Source organism: Jatropha curcas, chromosome 11, assembly GCF_041381405.1.
Source record: "Jatropha curcas cultivar XTBG-Jc1 chromosome 11, XTBG_Jcur_1.0, whole genome shotgun sequence".
Lineage (NCBI taxonomy): Eukaryota > Viridiplantae > Streptophyta > Magnoliopsida > Malpighiales > Euphorbiaceae > Jatropha > Jatropha curcas.
Window position 1 is genome coordinate 2,057,435 of NC_143161.1, and position 22,590 is coordinate 2,080,024.

Below are 22,590 nucleotides of genomic sequence, written 5' to 3' on the forward strand. Positions count from 1 at the left end.
AATCATGGGCGTTACTTAAAAAATAAAAGGTAAAAGAAAAACTTTTTAATTAAATAACAAAAAATTAAAAAAAAAAAACACCTTAAAATGTAAAAGAGGATATCCCAATCCACAAATGGTTAAAATTGCATATTTCTCAATGGATTCCTTTAAAAATTATTTGTACTTTATTTATTTTTTTAAATGTATAATTAAAAATATTATTATTTTAATAACAAATTTTATTTATATTAATTTAATATATAAATAGCCGTTTAGAAAAAATTCGCATTTAGTTAAACCCAATGCATCCTCTCGGGAAATTGGTTCGCAGTTCACAGCCACAAAAAAAACCTTTTTTTGTTTGTTTTCTTTTAAAAGAAAAAAGTTTTGAACTTTCAATAAACATATCACCAACTAAATTTTAAAGCAAAAGCTGCAACTACCTCTTAAGTCTTTTACTGTAAAAAAGTAAATCTTTCAGTATGCCGAAAATCACCTCCTCATGATCTCCCTCTTAAGAACCAATCTGCCGTCACCGCTGCTACTCCACAAAGCTCCATTATTTTCAGTCATGGATGGGTCATCACAGAGACTCACCTCTTTAGCCCGCCAGCTCCGCCTCTACAAGCCGCCGCCACCATCACCTGACGAAATCGAAGAGCAGACTATCGAGGAAAATGCAGGGAAAGTTGTTTCCCAAGTGGGATTTCAAGAATCTGCAACTCCAATTCCTACAGATCCTCAAAGGTTTAGACCCAAGAGAGCTGCTGTCTTGGTATGCATATTTGAAGGAGATGCTGGAGATTTTCGCGTCATTTTGACAAAGAGGTCCTCAAGATTATCTAGTCACTCAGGTTAGAGACTGACAGAATATTTTCTACTATTGAGTTATAGAGGCCTAATCTCTATTCTTGATGTTTCGCATAAAGTGGCTAATATCAATTTGCTTGCTTTTTTCCAATTTGGGATGTTACTTGTTAGACTAGATAAACTTTCAATAGAAGACAATAAAATAAATTGCAATTTCAACTCTTTTCTGTTGTTTATGTTGGATTTTCCCCTAATTATTGAAATATAAAATAAAGGAATTTAATCAATCAGAGTTATTTTATGCTTTACACAAAGGCCTGATACGTAGAATTGCTCTTTGCTTGCCAATGAGCTAGTTCAGTAATTGAATCCTATTATCATTTTCCTGCAGTTTGGAAAGAATCAAATGCAGACAAAATGTTGATTTTGATTATATGGTAACTCAACGATTTGAAGATACTGTAATAACTTTTAAGGACTTCTGAGAATTAAGACTTTTGGTTTGTGATCCTATTGTCGCTCAAGTTACTTTTTGTTTCTTCTATTTCTTGGTAACCAAGTGGAAATGTGATAATGATGATTGATGATTGAGATATGGAGTTGTTGGTGATTAGTTTTTGAAATAAGTGGGTGTTTCCGATACAGGCGAAGTTTCATTGCCTGGAGGGAAAGCAGAGGAGGGTGATAAGGATGATGGTGATACAGCAACAAGGGAAGCAAAAGAGGAAATTGGGCTAGATCCTTCACTTGTCGAAATTATTACTGTTCTTGAACCATTTCTGTCTAAGGTATGAAAATCTGTCAGGTTTTAGCTATTGGCCAATACAGAACTATGTAATCAGTCAAGAGAAATAGTCTGAAGAGTACAGTATCTTTTATTCTAATGAAGAAAATTCTATGCTCATTAGTTAACAAAATATTGAAAATTCTTTATTCATATGTGTTTTGCTATACCACACTCTTCAATTTTGCTCTTTGTTCAGTTTGTCATTCTCATCTTTTGTTTGCTGTAGTAGGTTTCTGAGGCCTGAGTTTTAGTTTATAGTTTCATTCTTTTGCATGTCAGGGTTCAGTTTTATATGTAATGAGATTATGAGAATTTTCTGGTTTCCCAGTACTTGTAGAATTCCCAGTACTTATATTCCTGAGACGTAATTGTTGGTTTTCTTTGCAGCATCTCCTAAGAGTAATTCCTGTTATAGGCATACTACGTGATTCAAAAACATTCACTCCCACTCCAAATCCTGCTGAAGTTGAAGCAGTATTTGATGCTCCATTGGAAATGTTCATTAAGGTTTGTATTTTTCTTTTTTCACTTTGATTGATTTAGGTAAGAGGGTGGTTTTATTGTAATGGGAGAGTTACTCTGGTTTTAACCGGGAGGTCATGAGTTTGAGTCATGGAATAGTGTCGTGCAAAAGCAATGGAAGGCTGCATATATCAACTCTTCCCAGAGCCCGCAAATGTGGGATGCTTCATGCACTAAGTCGCTCTTTTTTTTTCCAATTGATTTAGGTATTGATGTTTATTCGCAAAGAATAATGTACAAACTGTTTGGTTCAGGATGAAAATCGAAGAGTGGAGGAGAGAGAATGGATGGGAGAAAAGTATCTACTTCATTTCTTTGACTATGAAACTGGAAATAAGAAATATTTGATATGGGGTTTAACAGCTGGGGTTTTGATTAGAGCTGCTTCAGTGGTGTACCAGCGGCCACCAGCTTTTTTAGAGCAGAATCCAAAGTTCAGATTTCCAAGAGATGTAAACAGTGATACTGTGATGCGTTGAAGAACTGTGGCAATACTCCAAATAATCGACCTACTGCAATAAAATCTGCAACACACGCCCATCAGACTACTTAGATTTGTTCAGAATAATTATTCAGAAATATCGGAACAGAATGGTTGAAATGTTTGGCAGATTTAGGTAACTGTTAACTAAGGGACCAACTAATTTCAGATACAAAGGTGTGACTGGTATCGAGCATCATCAAGACATCAACTTCTTGATAGTGAGCAAGTTGCTGGTGACACGTCTCCTTCAACTTAGTTTTATTGGACAATTTCAAGATTTTCACTTAGATGCAGCTTTAAATTGGTAAGTTATTGGAGGAATTGATCCCAGTTCAGAAGCGTGGTTGCTATTCAACAGCATTAATAAACACATTGACACGACTTCCTCATATAATTCGAGAATGAAGAGTACCTAATGCCTGGTTTTGTGTTCAAGCTGTTTGCTCCATGGAAGTAAAGCTTAATCAAGAATCTGAAAGTGCTTACTAAATTATTTTCTTGTCTGAGTTAGCTTGGAAAAATGCCTCATGGCCACTGTAATTCCTTGGTTAAGAAGTTGGATCTTCAGTCAGTTATTAAAATGTCAATTGTTGTATTTTACTTCTCTCTTTTTTTTTTCCCTGCCAATTGTATAATACAGTTCTTGTTTCTACTTCCCAACATCTGAAACACCATTAAATAGATTTGGTAAGATAAACTAAAGAGATAAATGTTCCACTATTTTATATTAGTACTACTAAAGCAAGCAGAACGAAAGGTAGGCAATTCCAGTTACTTGGGATTTGACCAACCAATTGAATTGAATTTAGTTGGCAGATTTATTACTTTAACCGTTTTTTGCAGACCGTATTACAAACTAGGAAGACGGCTACTAATTCAAGTGGGGATAATTCTAGGTCTCATAAATGGGAAATTTGAAGCTTTTGCGTAATGCCAACTGCAAGTTCGTAATTATATTTGGAAACTCCTCAAGAAAAGGTTTCAGCTTTTCTGCTTGGAATCTTAGATCCGGGCACAAGTCAAATAGGACAAACAAATATCGGAACCCTAACATACCATGGAAGGGAAATCCCAGAAACTCGTTTCCTTAGCTCGACAGCTTCTCCTCTATAGACCAACTTACTCTTTAACCAACCCAACCAGTCAACAAGATCAAGAAGGGGTCCCAGGGGAAGAGAAAATTACAGATTCTCAAAAATTGGATTCCACAGCGGAATCTGCAAGAACCAACAATAATAGAGCTGCAGTTCTTGTTTGCATCTTCGAAGGAAATGATGGCGATTTGCGTGTAATTCTTACAAAACGCTCGTCAACGCTGTCCTCTCACTCTGGTACAAAGATCTTGTCTTTCTATATATTAATCACTATACAATCAAGAATGATGGGATGATATGTTTGAATGCAGGTGAGGTTGCTTTGCCTGGTGGGAAAAGGGAGGAAGATGATGCTGATGATATAGGGACTGCTCTTAGGGAAGCTAAAGAAGAGATTGGTTTAGACCCTTATCTTGTTGATGTTGTTACTGTTCTTGAACCATTTGTAACTCTGGTATGGTCACAATTTCATTATACTTGGTGTCCTTTTCAAATCTTCCTGCAGATTGCACTCAGGAAATCTTGCAATTTAAGCAAATTAAATGGCGAGGGAGGGGGGATTTCGACCTGGGACTTTTTCAATAAATTCATATTATCATTAAATTTAGATGACCCTCATCAAATTTAGTTAAATATAGTTAGTGGCTTATTGAACTTTCGATAATTTTGGGTGCTATTTGCAGCGTGGCATGGCGGTAGTTCCTGTGGTTGGTATACTATATGACAAGAACGCTTTCAATCCATATCCGAACCCCGACGAAGTAGAATCAATATTTGATGTTCCTGTAGAAATGTTCCTTAAGGTTCTACTTTAAATGTTTAATTATACTTTTCAATCGGATTTCGGAATTGATCTGAAAACTGGCTCATATTTTCTTTTGGTAAATGCAGGATGAGAACCGTACAGCTGTGGAAAAACAGAAGATGGGATATAAGTATTTACTCCATTACTTCGACTATAAATCAGATAGCAAAAGTTATGTGATTTGGGCATTGACAGCTGGAATCATGATTAGGGTTGCATCAATTGTCTACCAACGACCACCTGCATTTTTAGAGCAGAGGCCTCCATTTTGGAGTGGAATTTTTGAAAAAGATGTCACCAAGCTGTAGATTTTCTAAGCAACTTCATTGTCATTTTCAAAGAAAACTCTTCCTCAGCTAGTGTAACAAATTTGACCTGCTGCTATTGTTCTAGGTGCTATTCTATAAGACAATATGATTAAATTGAAGTTAGTATGCTTGCTTGGATGCCAGAAAATAAGAACTTACAAAGAATGGTTGAGCTTCATTCAGCAGTCACTTCAGGTTATTTTGTTTTTTGAAAAATAACTAAAAAATTTGAAATTTGTGTGAAAGAAATTTTATCTGATCCAAGATATCACCTAATTGTTTCCCTCTCTGTGGTTAAATGGAGAGAGATCCGGAGAGCTTTGTAAAAGGATTTCAAATGCAAGCAAGGAAGCATGAAAATTTATGATTTCCCATTATGTGAAAGCCAACGAGAATTTTGGCAACTTTAGCATAGCAAGTGTAGCAATTTTATATTAAGGGAATAGAGAACTTTCAACAGCAGAATCTGTATCTGTAGCTTCATTCTCTTCAACTTAGTACAAGATCCTCAATAAAAACCGGAACGATGGCTTTACATTTGCAGAATATTTAACTAAGATAACATGAAAAACAAAAGCGACAAAAACAGCAAATAGATTCAATTATGAGTCAACAAAATTACAGAGGCATCTAAATGGTATCCTCAGCTAAAAACTTCATAGAATTTTTCAATGACAAGTAAACCCGAGTCTATTGACTCCAATGGATCCTTCCTAAGACGGTGTCTTAAACAGTTGGGGATGACAGTAGCAACATCCTCTGCAGTGACCTTATCTCTTCCCTTCAGAGCTGCTAAAGCTTTTGCAGCTCTGTTAGTCACAATGTCTCCTCTCAACCCATCAACATTCAGCTCTGCACAAACCTTCGAGATTTTTACCTTGAGGTCATGATCTATCTGCACAGAAGAAAGAGAAGTTCTAGCTGCAGAAATTTGCTGCTGCAGCTTCTCTTGCTCTGTCTTGTAAGAATCGCGGAATTCCTTAGGGTTTTTGTCAAACCGAGCTCTTTCTTCCACAATCTTCACTCTAAGCTCTGCATCCCTTACAGTTCCAACTTGTGCATGCATTCCAAATCTATCAAGCAGCTGTGGCCGGAGCTCCCCCTCTTCAGGATTTCCAGAGCCAATCAAAATAAATCGTGCAGGATGTGAAATTGAAATACCTTCTCTCTCCACTGTGTTCCATCCAGAGGCAGCAGAATCTAAAAGAACATCCACTAAGTGGTCATCTAAAAGATTAACTTCATCGACATAAAGAATCCCTCTATTAGCTTTAGCAAGAAGGCCAGGTTCAAATGCCTTGACACCCTCTGTAAGAGCCTTTTCAATGTCAATTGTCCCACAAACCCTATCCTCTGTAGCTCCTAATGGCAAATCAACCATATTAATTTTAGTCAACATAACTTGAAGGTCTATCCCTTTCATGATACTTTCCCTAACTTCCACACCCATGGACTCTGGATCTTCTGGATCCGAGTTATATGGGTCACCATAAACTACTTTAATTTCAGGAAGTAAATCCACCAAGGACCTAACAGTAGTAGACTTCCCTGTTCCTCTATCACCCATAATCATGACACCTCCAATCTTGGGATCAATCACGTTTAACAAAAGGCATAATTTCATTTCATCCTGTCCTACTATAGCAGCAAATGGATACACCGGCCTCTGGCTTTCCTTAGCATCAACTTTCTGGGCCTATAATTAAACTTCATAAATGTTATTTCCACAATCTAGGGCTAAAGATTGTTTCTTGCTTTGCGCAATTCAACATTCTCTTCTAAACACAAATTTTCAGAACTGTATGTAATTCATATATTTTTACATCAAGTCTTATGAAGTGATGCACCAGTAATAACCATACGTCATTCTAATTTATTATTTAACAAATTAAGCCCTTCAACAAACATCTAGAATGCAGTACCCAATATCCTCCAACATTACTTCAATACATAATCGAATTATAGAATAAAGAAAAACCGCACCTGCTCAACGGAGCTAACGTCGGTAGCAACATTGGTAACCGCAAAATGGAAATGAGACCTCCCTTTCTTACCCTGAATACCAATTCCTCCATAATATTTCCTCCCAAAACCCTGCCCTGCAAATTAAGCGAAAAACAGCACCGTCACTAAACGCTCTACTGAGAAACACCGAAACTCACATGCTAACAAAATCGAATAATCCAAAAAATGCGAAATTTAAGAATTTAGAAACAATAAAATGCAATCAATTGGATGGGTTTCAAAGAGGAACATGGGTATTAGATTATTTAATTGAGAAATGTACCAGGGATTAAGGAGAGAGATGGAATGGAAGGCTTGGCTATGGAATAGGAGAAAGGCCTAGACCTTAAAATTGTGGTCGAAGAAGTTCCCAGTATTGACGCCATGCCTTGCAGAAGATCACTTGGGTCAGTGACTATGTTTATTTGTCTCCGCTGAGTCTGAGGATAAGAGGATAGATTTCAGTCGTATCTTCTATGCTACGCTGGAGGCCTCTGCTTTGCGCTTTTGGTGTTAAAAATAGGGAAAGCAAAAAAGAAAATTAAGAGGGTTAAATGCTCTCCGTAAAATTATTTTTAATCTAATCTCATTTCAAAATTATTAATTAATTTAATATCTATCTTGATATAGAGAGAGAATATTGTATTAAAATTATCAATTGAGTTGGTGGTTTCAGTGCAACAGAAAAAGTAATCCGTACTGATAAGTAGTTAGCAAAATGTAGTTATATAAATAAATAATAATTTTTATTTTGTATCGAGACCACCAATCAAATTGGTGGTTTCAATACAAAATGAAAATTTTAAATTGTCAATTTGTCTTTTCACTAAAACACATAATTTGTTTGATGATTTTAGTGCAACTATAAGATGTGACCACTGGTTAGTAAAAAATACATATAGAAATAGTGTTTTGTTAACAGTCCACCAGATTAATTAGTGGTTTCAATGAAAAAATATTTATTCACTCAAAATATTTTGTCACCAAAACACACATATAATCTTGTGGTTTTGGTGCAATACATTTGATATATGAAACGAACTAGACATTGGATTTCATTTCGAGGTGCAGAAGTTGGAGTTGTGGTAATTATTTGATATCTTTTTATCTTATCGTATAATTTCTTAATCTAATTGAATAATAAATTTTGCTCTTATTCCATAATATTTTTTTTAATACAGGCAAATGGGCTCAACATATATAGTACATCACCAATATTCCGTCAAAGATTATTTAGCTTATTCGACACAATGAATGAAGAAATTCGTATTGAAATTCATCCTATGCTTCAACCTACCCCTCCATCTATAAAGTTTTCTCTTGTTCAAACACCAAAAGACATATAGAGGCGTAGGAGACGTGAAATTACATCTAGACATATTCTAGTTGAAACCCCGTAAGTAGACAATATACCTCAAGTCCCTCCCTCTATAACATATAACTATTATGAAGGTTATCTTGTGAATATGTCGAGCACATCATCTTCTGCACCACAACCTGAGTGGGGTGTACTATTTGTAGCACTAGAAATGTTATTGAATATTCATTACATTTCGATGGTGGTAACCCAGTAAATTCATACTCCTTTCTCCGAAATAGGCGAGTAACGCCATTTCAATATACAGTACATGTTTTCAATACTTCTACGGTGTCTTTCGCACACATGATAGATCTACATTCATGCTAGACACTCATTTAATGAATTTTTTTGAGATAATGATGGTACCCGAGCAATAGACTCATCTGATATTTTCTAGCCCAAAAATGATGGTACCCGAGCAATAGACTCATCTGACATTTTTTAGCCCAAAACAACTATTGAATGTGGTTCAAGCTCCTCACATGAGTATCAACATAAATATTGAGCATGAAGAAGAATATCAAGATATTAGAGAAGATGCAATACGTCGAAATCCATGTCGTAATAGGAGGCTCCCAAGGTGTGGTATAGGAGGACATGCGAGTAGACATTAATATGATTAATTTTCCATGTATTAGTTATTAAGACGTTTTTAATATCATACAAGTTCAACTTAAAATAATTTATTACTCTCGATAATTTTTAACTGTGTAAGGAAATTTATGTTGTATTACTTAACTTGAAATAATTGTGAACCAAAACCACTAGATCATATGTGTGTTTTGATGAAAAAAATATTTTGAGTGAACAATTATTTTTTTATTGAAACTACTAATTAATTTGGTGGACTCTTAACAAATACTATTTTCCCATATATTTTTTGCTGACTAGTGGTCACATTTCACCGTTGCACTAAAACCACCAAACGAATCATGTGTTTCAGTGACAAGACAAATTGACAACTTAAAATTTTCATTTTGTATTGAAACCACCAATTGGATTGATGGTCTCAATACAAAATAAAATTATTATTTATTCATATAATAACTTTTTGCTGACTGCTTATCACCGAAACCACCAACTCAATTGATGATTTTAGTGTAACACTCTTTCTCTGATTAAGATAAAAATTAGATTGATAAATAATTTTGAAATGACAATATATTGAAAAATAGTTTTGTGAAGAATATTGTTTTTGTTAAAAGCCCAAATTACCAACGGGGTTAAAAAATATGAAAATAAGAGGCGGCTATGTCACAACATTTAGGCGAGCAAATTGTCTGCTGCCATGTGTCATCAACTTTACAAGGTGTAGTTCGAACGACTAAACGAGTTGCCGTCTTCTTGACACAACCCAAACCCATCAGAGAGATAGCATCACGCTCCGTTCTCATATGGCCATAACTTACTGGGAAAATAATACGGAGGTTCTTCAATTACAGTTAAATTAATATATGAAGATCTTTATTTTAAAAAATTAATTATAAGGTCTTTAACTTATAATTCTATTAAAACGTTAATCTTTCTGTCCAAAACAACTTAATTTAACCGTCGATTAAAAAATGAGTTCCTAAATTATAGCGGAATTAACTATAAAATCCCTAACTTGTGATTTCTATTAATATTTTAATCATTCTCTTTTAATTTCCATTAAGGCTGTGGTCCCTTTTTCTTGGACAAAAAGATCAAAACGTTTATGAATTCATAATTTCTAGACTTCGTAATTAATTTTTAGAAATAGAGATCATCATGTATTCATTTAAGTACAATTTAGAGATCGATTTATTATTTTCCCCTCACGCATAAAGAAAATAAGAATACCTTCATTAAAGCATAAAGATCTTAAACAAAAAGCATACTCTCTTATCCTGCAAATGAGTAGTTATAAATTTGGCAAACCCTGAAATGTAGATATTGCAAGTCTTTTGCTTTTCATTTTATTCACAAATTACAAGGAGAACAGTAACAAACAGGCTCTGAAATGTAAAATCAACACTACTCAAATTCTTGGTTACTAAATTTCTCCATCTCTTTCTTGAAAGCAGGCAACGCAGTTTCTTGCAAGGTCACTTGCACCTTGAACCCATCTTTCTTTCCTGCATTTGCTGATGAATAAGGCAAGAAAAAGCAAGGTTCAACACTTCCAAGTAGTTTCGTTGAAAGAGGCAAGACAGTGACCGGACCTCCCCATCCAAAATCCACAGTTGAATGGCCTAAGTGTCTCCAATCTGTGAAGCCACTCACCCTATTTCCTGCTGTGATACCATCTGCATAATGTACTTCTTGGAAATCAATAAACGACTGCACATATTCGGTAGAGGCATGAATTTTACTTTTCTTGATCACCTCAGCTGTTTTCCAAATGGGTTGCTCTAATAGCTCTTTAGCAAGAAGCTGTGCATACATTGGAACACAGCCATTGCCCCAGTAGCCAATGGGCAATGGTGGCTTAACCAGTCTTCGTATATTCATTGCATATGTAAACTTCACTATTTCATCACCAGGAACTCTGGAAGCTTTAACTCTGTTAACAAAAATGAAAAATTCGAATTATAGAATCCAATTTACAAGTCTTAATAAAGATATTACACACGGCACAACAATATCAAATTTGACTTACTTGGCTCGCCACAAGAATGCCCCCAAAGCCTCAAACGTGGTGAAATTAGAGCCGCTTTTCTCAAGCAGCATATTCTTGAACCGGTCCAGCCACTCATCTTTCACATTAAAACACTCCCTAACTACCTTACCCACAGCATGACCGTACGGTTCAGACCCTTTCTCCAACCCCAAAAACTCCCTCACCGCTCCCTCGTACCGGGGTGGGTCTCTCGGACGCAGCAAATTCGTCCTATCCCATACCGGTTCAACCGAAATCCGATCCGCCCCGCGTGCCAACTCCGCCATAACATTGAAAAATTGGGTAGCCCCAAGCCCATCGCACAAGGCATGGTGGATTGCAGCTGCCAGTGTATACCCACCGCACTCGAATACCGTGATTTGGAGCACGCACGGGTTGACCAGTCCATCATCAGCGGTCGGGTCCGGTACCAAGCTCTCTACAAAATCCGAGTCCGAGTCATCAAGGTAATTAAGGGATTCTAGCGTACAGTTGACCGTTGCATTGATGAGGGGCACACCTTGGTCAACGGAGCAGAATACCTCAAATCTGCTGTCTACTTCTCGGCGGCGGAGAGTACCAGCAAGAGGGTAGTAGTGGACGAGAGCAGAGGAAAGGGCAGCCGAAATGACATTAAAGGGGTGATTACTGTTGGTGGCGGCGGCGTTGTTGACATAAACTCTTAGGTAACGGAAGGTAGTGTTCATGTTCCGGTCGGTATCAAGGTGGGAAAGAGATAGAACATGATCTTGAGAGAAAGGAGGAGTAGATGGACGAATCGGAGTGGTTTCTTTGATATTAACTTGCATTTTGTCAATGATGGCTTTTCCTCTCGGTGCGTACTAGCGATGGATCTGCGATCTGTATAAATGGGTTCTGGATCTTGTGAATATAATATGGATTAACTGGAGTTGTTGTTTCTCACCAACCGCATATGAGCTCTACCAACCCAACCCCCGGAGCAAGACAGTAGACTACAAGAGACGAATAGTGCTTGTGGAGTCAAAAGTGGCAACCGGGAACGTGAAGCAGCAAGTACACTGCCGCCACGATTAATTATGAGATAATAAATTAAATTAAAAATGCTATTTTACTCTCTCAAACATATTACTTTGTCGAGATGGGATCTCACCTACCCAACCAGCTACATTTTGCTTTGGACTATTCGTGGTTACTCGTTAGCTAGCCGCTAACCACCCTCTCTTCTTCTAATATAACCATTTATCAAAATTTCAAGCATAATAATGGATATTATTATATGAATTTCAATTAAACAGCAATGTTTTAGAATTTTTTTAAAACACAATTTTGGAAATCGATACATGCCAATAATAAGTTGTTTGATTTTTTTTTTTTTTATCAATTGGTCAAAAACTGGTTATAAGAAAATCATATATCTATAAACACATAGCACATTTTATTAATTATAGCTTAAATTTTCTAGACATAATTTATGAATATCTTAGCATTGAGTTTATCTTTAACGGAATTAAAACAATAAACAAATTTAACATATAGAGACAAAATTATGTAGAGGAAATTATTATGTAATAAAATTATTAAAAAATAAATTATTTTCATATGTTGTTCATAATGTTCATTTGAATTATTTGATTATTTATAAAATAAAAATTAAAACAAACTCATTATTAAAATTTAAAGGGGAAAAAATCTAAATTTCTCCTTTGGAATCATTATGTTTCATAGCGAATTACAGTCCACGCTACGATGAAAATATAACATTCAATTAATGCCTTTTTTTTTTATGACAAGGATGCAGCACAAAAGAATATTACAATCTTTATTGGCATGTTCAGTGATAATTTTTAATCTAGGTTTTAGTGTTTTAATTTCGATAATTTAATATCCACACTAGGATTTATAATTTACAAGGTCGAATGATGAAATATTATATCAGTCTAAACAGTTGACAGTGACAATAACTACTAATATAATAATTATTATCAAAACAATTAATATTGCCAAATAAATATTATATTATGTTTTTATTTTTTTAACAGCTTTTATATCTTATTTTTGCTACAAAATAATACTTGTATTTTGCAATCAACGGTGAATTTTTTTTTTTAAATAGTAAAAAAACTAGAAACACGGACTATCCGTTATAACTTTGAAATATAGTTAGTTCAGCATCAATCAAGAATCCTTAAGGAATTCCAAGAATTCTTGTTATACATTCATTCCAACCCTCAATTTTCTTTTCTTGGCTTATCGATATTAAATCAATTAAACGCACTTCTAATATTTGTTCCACTTTTAGAAGACCCTGTGTTATATCACTAGATCTCAATTTTTCATTTAAAATGTAACTAATGTATCTCCTTTATAAAAGATTTCTCCATAATAGGGATGAGCAGTTTGCTCCTAGAGCGGCCAAATAAGGTTTTGTTGATTGTATTACTATTGAGCCCATGTAAACAATTATAACTTGACCCGATTTTAGATGAGTCCATTTTTGGCCATACATACATTTATACAAATAAATTGTTACAGAATAATTGTTGTAAATCTTTTTTTCATAAAAATTATGATAATAATTACCATGGAGAAAATATCAATTCAAATTGAATGGATTCAAAATGTTGTTATTGTATGAATTAGGATTAACAATTCTCCCCTTCCATTACATAATATTTAAGTATTTGAAAAGGTTTATTTTAAATTGTTTAGTTTTCAATATTTAGTTAATGACACCTAATTATGAGTTATTAATATTAGATAAAATAAATAAAAATTGGCAATTGGAAGGGCTTCTCCTAAAAGGTCCAATGAAATTCTAATTGGAATCATGGAGCCAGATCCGAATACAAAAAGGGTCAAGCTGCTTTCATCTCTTATTCCCGCCCTGGAACAAGTCCAAAGTTATAAATACAGAGAACATTTGAACACAAGCTGCCACTCTGAACTGGCACTCCATTTTCCTACTACACCCCTAGAGCATACTCAATTTTCTGGCGAACCAAACATCAGCAGGACTCGGACTTATCTTACCTCAATTACAGGCAAATTCTCTCTCTGTCCCACTCTCTCATTTCAAACTCAGAACTGTATAATCTATCATTGAAGATTTAAAATTAGGTATTTTAAGATCATATGCTCTTGTTTCCTGGTGTTTTCTCGGTCATATCATCCGTGGATTCAATGCAAGTCCAATGTACTTTTTGTTTCTTTTGCTTTTGGATTTGTGCTTGGCCGAATTAGGTTGAGTACGTCTGGATCTACTTCGAAGTTGAGCTAGCAATTCTTCAGTTTTGTATTTCTGTTGATTTTACTTCATCTCTTACCATAATCACTCTCTACATCCTTATCAATTTTAGGTTTAGTATGTTCTTAAGCGTTTTATTGCAAATGAACTGGCGATAGACCACGAAATCATATCGACTGTCTCTCAGGTCATGTTTCTATGTTGCCTTCATAACTAATTGTCTTGCAAATCACTGGTTATTGCAAATCAGGTCATGTTTTGTTTTTCTCTAATAGATGGAAGGTGTGTCGAAACTTCTTTTATCATTTATAAACATTTTAGGGAAAGAAAATTATGAACAAGGTACTCAGGAGGTTTCATTTATCTGTAATGGCATAATTTCTAGATGGCTAACTAGTTGTCTGCAGGATGATTTGAGCAGGTCCAGTTGAGAAATTTCTCTGATACATAGGCATTACCTTGATGTAAATATTTTTTTCTTTTAGTTTAGTTAAATCGGTAGTTTACATTATTAGGGGCTTGTTCTGAGCTTTTCAATACTACTTCGGTTAAGGTTCTGCCATCACTAAATTGGATGCTTGAACTTCATTATGGCACGATAATTTAAAGCTTTTGAAATATGCCATTCAAATTTTATTGTATCTGTATCCCTGAGTCCTCTAGTTATTTGCGGCAGCTAATTCTGAAAGAAACCTACGTTACAGATGGCAGAACCACAGACAGGAACTTCCTCATCTGTTGATCCCAAAAAGAAAAATTCACCTCTAGGTATTTTCAGTATCGCTTTATATATATACACACTATATATTTGTTGTCTTCTTATTTAATTGCTTTAATCATGTGTGGACTATATTTTGAAATCTTAAATTACCTTGAAAGCAGATGAGGAAATTGGAAAGGAATTTATTAGCTCTTGGAAATCACTTTCAGCGGCAGGAGATGATAAAATGGATTTTAATTTTGATACAGTTTCAAGTGGCAAGAAGAAAACATTCAACTTTGACAAATTGTAAGTGCTCCAAAGCTCCGAAAACTATGGCTTCTTAACCTCCCTAGATCTAGTATTTTGTTGAACAACTTTTCCTTTCTGTCTTGGTACTTTTTTACTGTTAAACTGAGTATTGACTATATTTTCATTTTCTTTTAGAATTACTATCATTTAAAATGATGCACCATTGTAGTTATTCTTTCCTCAGTTACATTTCTTGTCCCTAAATAATTGTGTTTCATGAGGGTGTGCTAGCTTGGATACAAGTATGCTAATTTACCCTAAATATATTACTGGTACGCAAGGAGTATGCAATTAGTGAGTTAATGCTAAATTGCTAATGTAATATTCTTTTCAGAGATATGGATTTTAATCTAGATGGTGATTTTGAAAAGTTAACATCCTTCAAAGTGGACTTGCCTGACCTTGATTTCTCATCCCCATCCAAAAAGACTGCTAAACCCAAAGAAAGTTCTAAAGAAGAATCTTCCAGTGGAAATCATCGAGGAAAACGAGACTGCTTTGCATTCTCTTTTGATTTTAACGAGTAAGTAGATAAAACTGTGTGGGCATTTGACCTTATTATACAGAACTTTTCAACTAGCTGTCTTAGGGAATTCAAAATGATATCAGAATTGCTTACCTGGCCTATTTGTTGCAAAGTAGGTTGGATGATTTCAACTTTGATTCATCTATAATTCAAGGAGGTAAAACTTCCATGAAAAATCCGGACAGCAAAGTGGCTGGTTCAGATAGGAGTGAATATCAGAGCTCAAAAGTTAACCTGGCTTGCGGCAATGATGCATTTGATTATAGCCACACAGACAAGAGTCAAGCACCAGAGAATGCAACTACTTCTGTTGTTGAGACTACTGTAGTTGGTGAAGCAACTGGCAATTCCTCAAATGACAATTTTCCTTCAATATCAGAAAAAATTGGAGATATGTTTGTGTCACACTGTACAAGAGATTCAACAGAGAAAACAGTCTCTGTTAGTCCAGAAGAAGCAGATCAGCAGAATCACTTCCAAGAGAAGGCAATGCCCACAGAACCACAAGCTCAACAGTTGACACAGATATTATCTGTTCAATCTGTTACAGGGAAAAATTCAATTCGAGATACTGAATCTTTCCAAGAGAAGGCAATGCCCACAGAGCCACAAGCTCAACAGACAACAGAGATTTTACCTGTTCAATCTGTTCCTAAGAATAGTTCAATTCAAGATACAGAATTAGATATTCAAGTTGGTTCCCTGGCTAGAAAATTGAATACAGAATCTGGTGCAGAAGAGGATGTTATGGACAGAACTATACCTTGTAGTAGCTCTAATCATGAGAACTTACAGTTGAAGAATTCGGCTCAACCATACAATGACGGATCAGAGAGCAGTGGAGGTGCATGCAAAAAGGCAGATAGTGAAACCCCAATTGGAAATATGACAGGGACTGAGCCAATGCAAGATGATCTAGATTTTGAAGTTACATCCTCTGCAGATCATTTACCGAGAAGACCAAATGATAAGGATGTCCAGAAGTCAGCTTCAAAACTTTTGGTTCCATTAAGGAGGTTAGACAATTTTTTAAATTCTGGCATTTATTGATGTCCATTTTATTATAATCAAACTTCTTGCATTTGGTCCCATTGGAATGAGAAAGTGATGACAATATGAACACTTTAATTCATTTTCAGATAGATGGCTTCATTCAAATGAGGGAAGAAAGATAGTTTCATGTCTATCTAAAGCTATAGAGAAAATGACACGTTCCCTAAACTGCAAGTCAATGCAGCATGTTCTGGTCTAATTATTTGTAATTAAATAAAGAGCATAACATTGCTCATGAGTGATTTTTTTTTTTTTTTTTTTTTTTGCCGAACTATGTCAATATAAGCCCTCATTCATGGAATTACTGGTTAGTTTGCATATAATTGATTCTTTCTTCTTCTTTTTCTATTTTTGGTTATCTCATATAGTGAACCTGTTGTCAATAATGTGACACCAACAAAGGAGACAGAATCAGGAGTTGTTTGTTCAAAGTATTTTAAGAGATTGAAAGAACCCAAACCTCAACTATGTCAGCCACCATCCACTGGCATGGAGGTTTCCTCATTTGGGTGTAAAGAAATGGATACACTTTGTCCTGCAAATGAGAAAAGGTGAGATGCAGGACTGGAGCACAGCAAAGAGCTTATCCTCCCTGTATGCGCTCCCCTTACATAAAGTGGAGTAATTAATCTTCTGTGTGGGATGCCACGCGCCTACGCCACATGATTTGTGTAAGAAGTGCAATTTTCAGTAATGATAAGCTTTTCCATTTTTTGCTCAACAGAGAAAGCTTCAATGTTAATGATGCACAAACGCACAAAAAAGTAATTGGTGATTCAAAGTCACTTTCAATGGAATTGGCAAAAGGAGAACCTTCTTCCCTAGGGAGCGTAAAGAATGTTAAAAATTTATGTAATATCAGGTGAGGTATATTTAACTGGTATGATTTTCTATAAAGGTTTTTCTTCTTCAGTATGTTGAAATTTTGGTCCATAAGTAGAAATACATCACTTAAAATTTGAGCAACCAGTTATGTCCCTTCTAACTGCTGCCATTTTGCTATTTATCAAGCTTTCACTATATATCATTTGCAAGCTTTAATTAACCAGAATCTGTGAACTTGTCCTTCTATTTTCTACCTGTGACTTTTTGACTGGGTTCTTTCTGAGAACTTGTATATTTTTTGAAATGCATTAACATTATGCAAGTTCTGGAAAACATACTAATGGTATAAGCTCTGGGAGCCTTGTGAAATATTTGCAGTTTTGAAGTTAATACTTCCAGCTCAATTGATAAGGCAACTAAGTCTAGCATCCAGACAAGTGAAAATTCTACTGCTGCAGTTTCAAGCATGGGATCAACTTGGAACTCAAAGATAATTCCTTTTGAAGGGCTTAAAGCTGGAAAGAAAACACCTGATCTTTCTAGCTTGAAGATTACAAGGTCTGATAAGAATATGGAGATTTATGTTTGTCAATGCCTTCTGGTTTTCTTTCTCTGTTGTGATACATCTCTTTGATGATTGATGTCTCTCAACATAGGACTACTGGAGCAAGCAAAGGTCATTCAAGTGCTGTAGATAAATTGGGACTAAGTTCCTCGAGAAACTCAGGGAAAAATGTGGAAGTACAAGGAACTACAGCATCCAAGGTTGCTCATCCTATTGCAAATGCTGAGAGAAAAACTCTGTTGATGACATCTTTGAAACGGAAAACATCTGAGGTTTGTTCTCCTTAACCCCCACCCTCCCAAATGTGGCTTATTATGCATTGGATCCTCCACTATATATTATCATGAGTACTGTTTGTTTTTAAGCAGCAGCAAATACTTTCTTCCGGATCTTTATCAAAGTATTGTGATGTATTTCTATTATTCTAAGATGCAATTTACAGGCATCAAATCAAGAGCTAGTGGCCTTGAGTCCACGAAAACGTCTTTCTCAGTCACCCAATGAGATCAGGTACTGTCATATGTAATCCAGTGTGCATATGTTGCAACTCAAATTACTGGTTGTTTGCTAGAATAAAACAATGCTTTTCTCCCAAATGCTTTCAGCAATTTGAAGGAACCTCTGAAAAGCACTATTGAAGAACAGGTATCTTTCCCAAAACCCCTGTGTTTGTGGATCAATAGCAACCACTAAGATCTATATATAAAGTGTACTTGGTTGAAATCTGGTCAATTAATTTCTAGCTTCTCTTGCCTTAATATTCTTTTGCTAGGGTTGTCATCAGGATAATCAGGTAAAGAGTAAGCCCAAAGGTGTTCTCTATAACCACTCAACCTCTGGACATGAAATACCCCAACAGGCAAATATAAGAGAACAAGACATTTCTTTGGCTATGGAAAATGATGGAAATGTTGAAAAGGCCGAAGCATATGCAAAAGAGCTTGAGGATGTGAGTGAAAATTTTGTTTTCCATTTTGGTGTCTAGAGGTTTATATATGTTTACTCCACAAGATTTTCAATGTCGGTAATGTCGTAATGAGGAACTAAAACATGTCATGTGACTTGGAAAAATTAGAAACCTAAAAGCGAGATGACATAGTAAAAACCATAGAGACTTGACAATGTCAAATTTGACTGGAGGCATTGCCACTTGTCATCAACCTCTTAAGATGGATTTTCCACAAAGCAAAGCTATGGTAGTGAAGGACAAAATATTGATCTAGCCTGATGAAAATTTTGAAACTTGTAATTTGTAACAGCCTAGAACTAGAAGGACTCAAGTTTGTCGGAAGACCCATATTTGTCTTTTCTTTTTCTTTTTACTGCCAAATCTGATATTTTGACTTTTGGTTTTAGTCTTCAATACTGAGGTTCATTGCATGCTATTGATAGTTTGATCGAGTCTATTCTGGACTTTTGTTGATTTTTTTCTTTCCTCGAAAGAAGACACCTCATTGAGTTTTTAGTCTGTGTTGACTGACCAAGTAGGCCAGGCTTGGAGAAAAACGATTTTGGATTGGGTTTCCATTACATGCTTTATTCTCAGTACCTATCAATCGAATGTAATTATGTCTTACTTAACTGCAACGGATTTTGATTATTCTGCAAAATCTTCTAAAAATTACTCGATTTCTTTCTGAATTCTGAACTCTGTTTCCACTAAGGATAGATATTCATGAAGTATACTTCTTTACAATCTTTTGCTGCAGATTTGCAACATGTTGAAGAAGAAACATGAGGAAGCCAAAGAAATAATGGTTCGAGCTATTGTGAATAATAACAGTTTACTGATGCTTAACCATCCTATGTTCAATGAGAAGATATCCTTCCAATCCTCTCTGTTATTCTTTATCCTCTTCCTTTGGCTTTTCTTTTAGTTGAAAATAGAACTGTTGTTATTCCTTAACAATTGAAAACATTCGAATGGTTCAGAAATTTGCTGCACAGTTGACTTCTGATTGGCTTCAGTAGGAACAAGATAGGTACTCTCTGTTTCTTCCTATCTTATACACACGTTTATAACTTTGTAATGATTTGATAATTTAATGTGCCATGCTCAGGGCCAGTAGGTGTGAATCTCTTACCAGCTGGTATCAGAATCTGTTTCCTGAGCAGTCGAGCTTTGCAACAAAGTCTCCCTCGTTGCAGTTTTACTTTTACATGATCTCTGTGCGTGTTTACTGTGCTAAGCTTAACACTCAGAATTATAAGCTTTCTTGTTCCAATCTTATTTCGGGTTAAAAGTAGATAAAGATTTTCCTATAAATATTCTCTTTGGGACTAGAAGTAGAAGATTCAAAAGAAAAAGTAAAATAATTTCTTTTGTGATCTAATTGCAAAATTAACTTTTAAGAGAAATTACTTACAAACGGGTAATCCTTGAAAATTATAATTAGCTATTATGTGGTACTTCATTTGTTTGAACAAGACTATAATAGCAAATACAAAATCCTATTTGAGATCAATGAAAGCAAATTCTGACTTCTTTTTTAACACTCAGGAAAGATTGTCATTGACAGATATGATTCTAATATAAATATTAGGATGATTATTAGTTTTTATCTGATGAAACATGTATCTCATAGAATCCATCAGATATATGTAAGATGGAGAATGTTCTTGTACTAATAATGATTTATTTTTTAAAAAATGCAAACCGGTCATATGATTCGCTCTTAAACTTTTTCTAACTAAAAACAAGGCATAGCTAGTTGGGCAAGTGAATAGAGTTTGGTTGGGCTTTTATTTTGGCTAAATGTGAGTGAGGGAAATAAACCTCGCATTTTTTTTGAAATTCTTTTTCGGATAGTTGGATTTTCCGCGGTAGAATCCAGTCCCGTGCTTTTTACTTACCATTCTAAAAATTTGAACCTCTCTCTGGTCTCATTGTACAGCTGAAAGTAGGCGCGCCTCCGCCCCCACTTTCAAGTTTCAACGTTCGGATTTCAAATTTAAAAGCCGCCCGCTCCCCCTAAAAAAATTAAAAACGAATAAAACCTCCGCCTTCTCCCTCCCATCTCCGTGAAAACTAAAATCAGAATACATCCCAAAAATTAAAACCTCTCATTCTACCCTCCAAAAACCAGCATCACATATACAATATTCTTGCCACTCCAATTTCACCACTCCCTCTGTCTCTCTCTCTCTCTCTCTCTATCTCAAGATCTTGATCTGTCTGTATACAATGGCTTTTCTTTCTCGTAGTGAAAATCGTAACAAAGAGAACATTCCTCCTCTCTATTCAGAGCTGCGAGCCACACTGGATGCAAAATCTCCACGCTTCCCCTGCGACGGAAGAAGAGCCAGGAAGCCTCTAGAGGACATTACCCACCTCTTCAATCAACCAATTTATTCAATTTCACCTCCGCAGAACAGGATCCCTGTTTATATTTCATCTTCTTTACCTTGCCAACTGAAGTGCGGGAAAAGGAGAGCTGTAGGAGGAGGTGTCGAATCCATGTGCAAGAAAACCAATGTGGTGTATTCAAGCAAAAATTTTAGATAGTTAAACTACCGATTTATTACTGTGTTAAATTTGTTAGCTAGTCAATCTGCTTGATTGAGGATTAATTCAATCTTTGTGGACTGGACTAGCGTTTCCAAGTCCAGAATTAGGGGTAAATTCCATATTCAATGTAATATATGCTACACAGGAATAAAAGATGAAAAAAAATCTAATTATATTTTATTTGTGGGTTTCCTTTTTCCTTTTCCCCCTTTTATTGTGATAATCTGGATCAGAGCCACCTGCTTGAAAATTGTTGCAACTCTTAAGCTGAATTCTAATTCTAGAAAACAATAGAGATAAGAATTCAAAGGCCCCGTGGGAAATTTAATTGATGGTTACCCATTTTGTTTGGCTTCCTAGTTGAGTTCTTCCCTATATTTGAAACCTTAAAATTACTTGTCAAAAATTTGAGCTTATTGATGGTATTATCAACTGTCCTTTTCTTGCATTTCCTTTAGCTCACTACAGATCCCATTATCCTTTATAATTGATGATATATTGTCACTGGTTTAAGAAAACATAATGATCTATTGATTATTGATTTTGATGTGATAGTTAGATAATCACACTTGAGATTGGCTGAAATCTGGTCTGGATTGCTGCAATGCTCTGTGGTTCTGCCCTGCTCTAATGCTTGGTCAAGTTGCAATAGCAGTGGGAGAGGGACGTCAAACTTGCTGTAAGTGAATTTCAGAAATCTCTTTGAATCATGTTTTCATGTATTAGTTCTCTCATATACTGATGTACGTGCATACAGAATTAAGAACTCTGGTTATGATTGTTTAGATTTCATTGAATAGCTTGGATATGCATTTTCTGCTGCTAGTTCTTCGTGATTTCTGAGTATGAAGAACTTGATTAGACCAACTTCAATTTTCACAGGAAGAATGAAAATTAAGCTTCAACGACAATCTAAAAATGAAAAAGCTTTAACAGGGCAGGCAAGGTGGAAATGCCCGCCGGCCAAGTTAGCATAATTGTTTCATTCTAAATTTATGGTAGCATATATTGGAAAAAGCAGAACGTAGAGAAAAATGGTTTGGAAGTAATCAAGAAATTATTATGGACAAAACTACATGGCGATTTATTAATTGTACAA

General features: G+C 35.4%; 5 protein-coding genes across 5 annotated transcripts; 3 read left to right on the top strand and 2 right to left on the bottom strand.

The window, feature by feature from the left end:
* Positions 1-350: 350 nt before the first annotated feature.
* Positions 351-3,185, top strand: LOC149492327 (nudix hydrolase 15, mitochondrial-like). The gene is made up of 4 exons (XM_089716013.1): positions 351-836; positions 1,438-1,580; positions 1,967-2,086; positions 2,356-3,185. Exons 1-4 carry the CDS (start codon positions 485-487, stop codon positions 2,578-2,580), a joined length of 840 nt encoding a protein of 279 aa, XP_089572139.1. The 5' UTR covers positions 351-484; the 3' UTR covers positions 2,581-3,185.
* A 202-nt stretch (positions 3,186-3,387) lies between these two features.
* NUDT11 (nudix hydrolase homolog 11) lies at positions 3,388-4,918 on the top strand. Its single transcript, XM_089716014.1, has 4 exons — positions 3,388-3,916; positions 3,991-4,133; positions 4,363-4,482; positions 4,571-4,918. Exons 1-4 carry the CDS (start codon positions 3,643-3,645, stop codon positions 4,790-4,792), a joined length of 759 nt encoding a protein of 252 aa, XP_089572140.1. The 5' UTR covers positions 3,388-3,642; the 3' UTR covers positions 4,793-4,918.
* A 452-nt stretch (positions 4,919-5,370) lies between these two features.
* Positions 5,371-7,291, bottom strand: LOC149492329 (magnesium-chelatase subunit ChlI, chloroplastic). The gene is made up of 3 exons (XM_089716008.1): positions 7,080-7,291; positions 6,776-6,891; positions 5,371-6,488 (listed from the first exon to the last, which is right to left on the bottom strand). The coding sequence occupies exons 1-3, from the start codon at positions 7,180-7,182 to the stop codon at positions 5,436-5,438; spliced, it is 1,272 nt and encodes a 423-aa protein (XP_089572134.1). The 5' UTR covers positions 7,183-7,291; the 3' UTR covers positions 5,371-5,435.
* A 2,773-nt stretch (positions 7,292-10,064) lies between these two features.
* LOC105649635 (HXXXD-type acyl-transferase family protein) lies at positions 10,065-11,996 on the bottom strand. The gene is made up of 2 exons (XM_012236344.4): positions 10,777-11,996; positions 10,065-10,680 (listed from the first exon to the last, which is right to left on the bottom strand). Exons 1-2 carry the CDS (start codon positions 11,583-11,585, stop codon positions 10,152-10,154), a joined length of 1,338 nt encoding a protein of 445 aa, XP_012091734.1. The 5' UTR covers positions 11,586-11,996; the 3' UTR covers positions 10,065-10,151.
* Positions 11,997-14,600: 2,604 nt separating this feature from the next.
* LOC105650152 (uncharacterized protein At4g18490) lies at positions 14,601-21,671 on the top strand. Its single transcript, XM_020685388.3, has 14 exons — positions 14,601-14,770; positions 14,885-15,011; positions 15,349-15,537; positions 15,657-16,556; positions 16,962-17,144; positions 17,318-17,455; positions 17,797-17,976; positions 18,075-18,255; positions 18,426-18,493; positions 18,589-18,628; positions 18,756-18,932; positions 19,693-19,803; positions 19,901-19,965; positions 20,044-21,671. Exons 1-13 carry the CDS (start codon positions 14,707-14,709, stop codon positions 19,952-19,954), a joined length of 2,412 nt encoding a protein of 803 aa, XP_020541047.2. The 5' UTR covers positions 14,601-14,706; the 3' UTR covers positions 19,955-19,965; positions 20,044-21,671.
* The last annotated feature ends 919 nt before the right edge of the window (positions 21,672-22,590 follow it).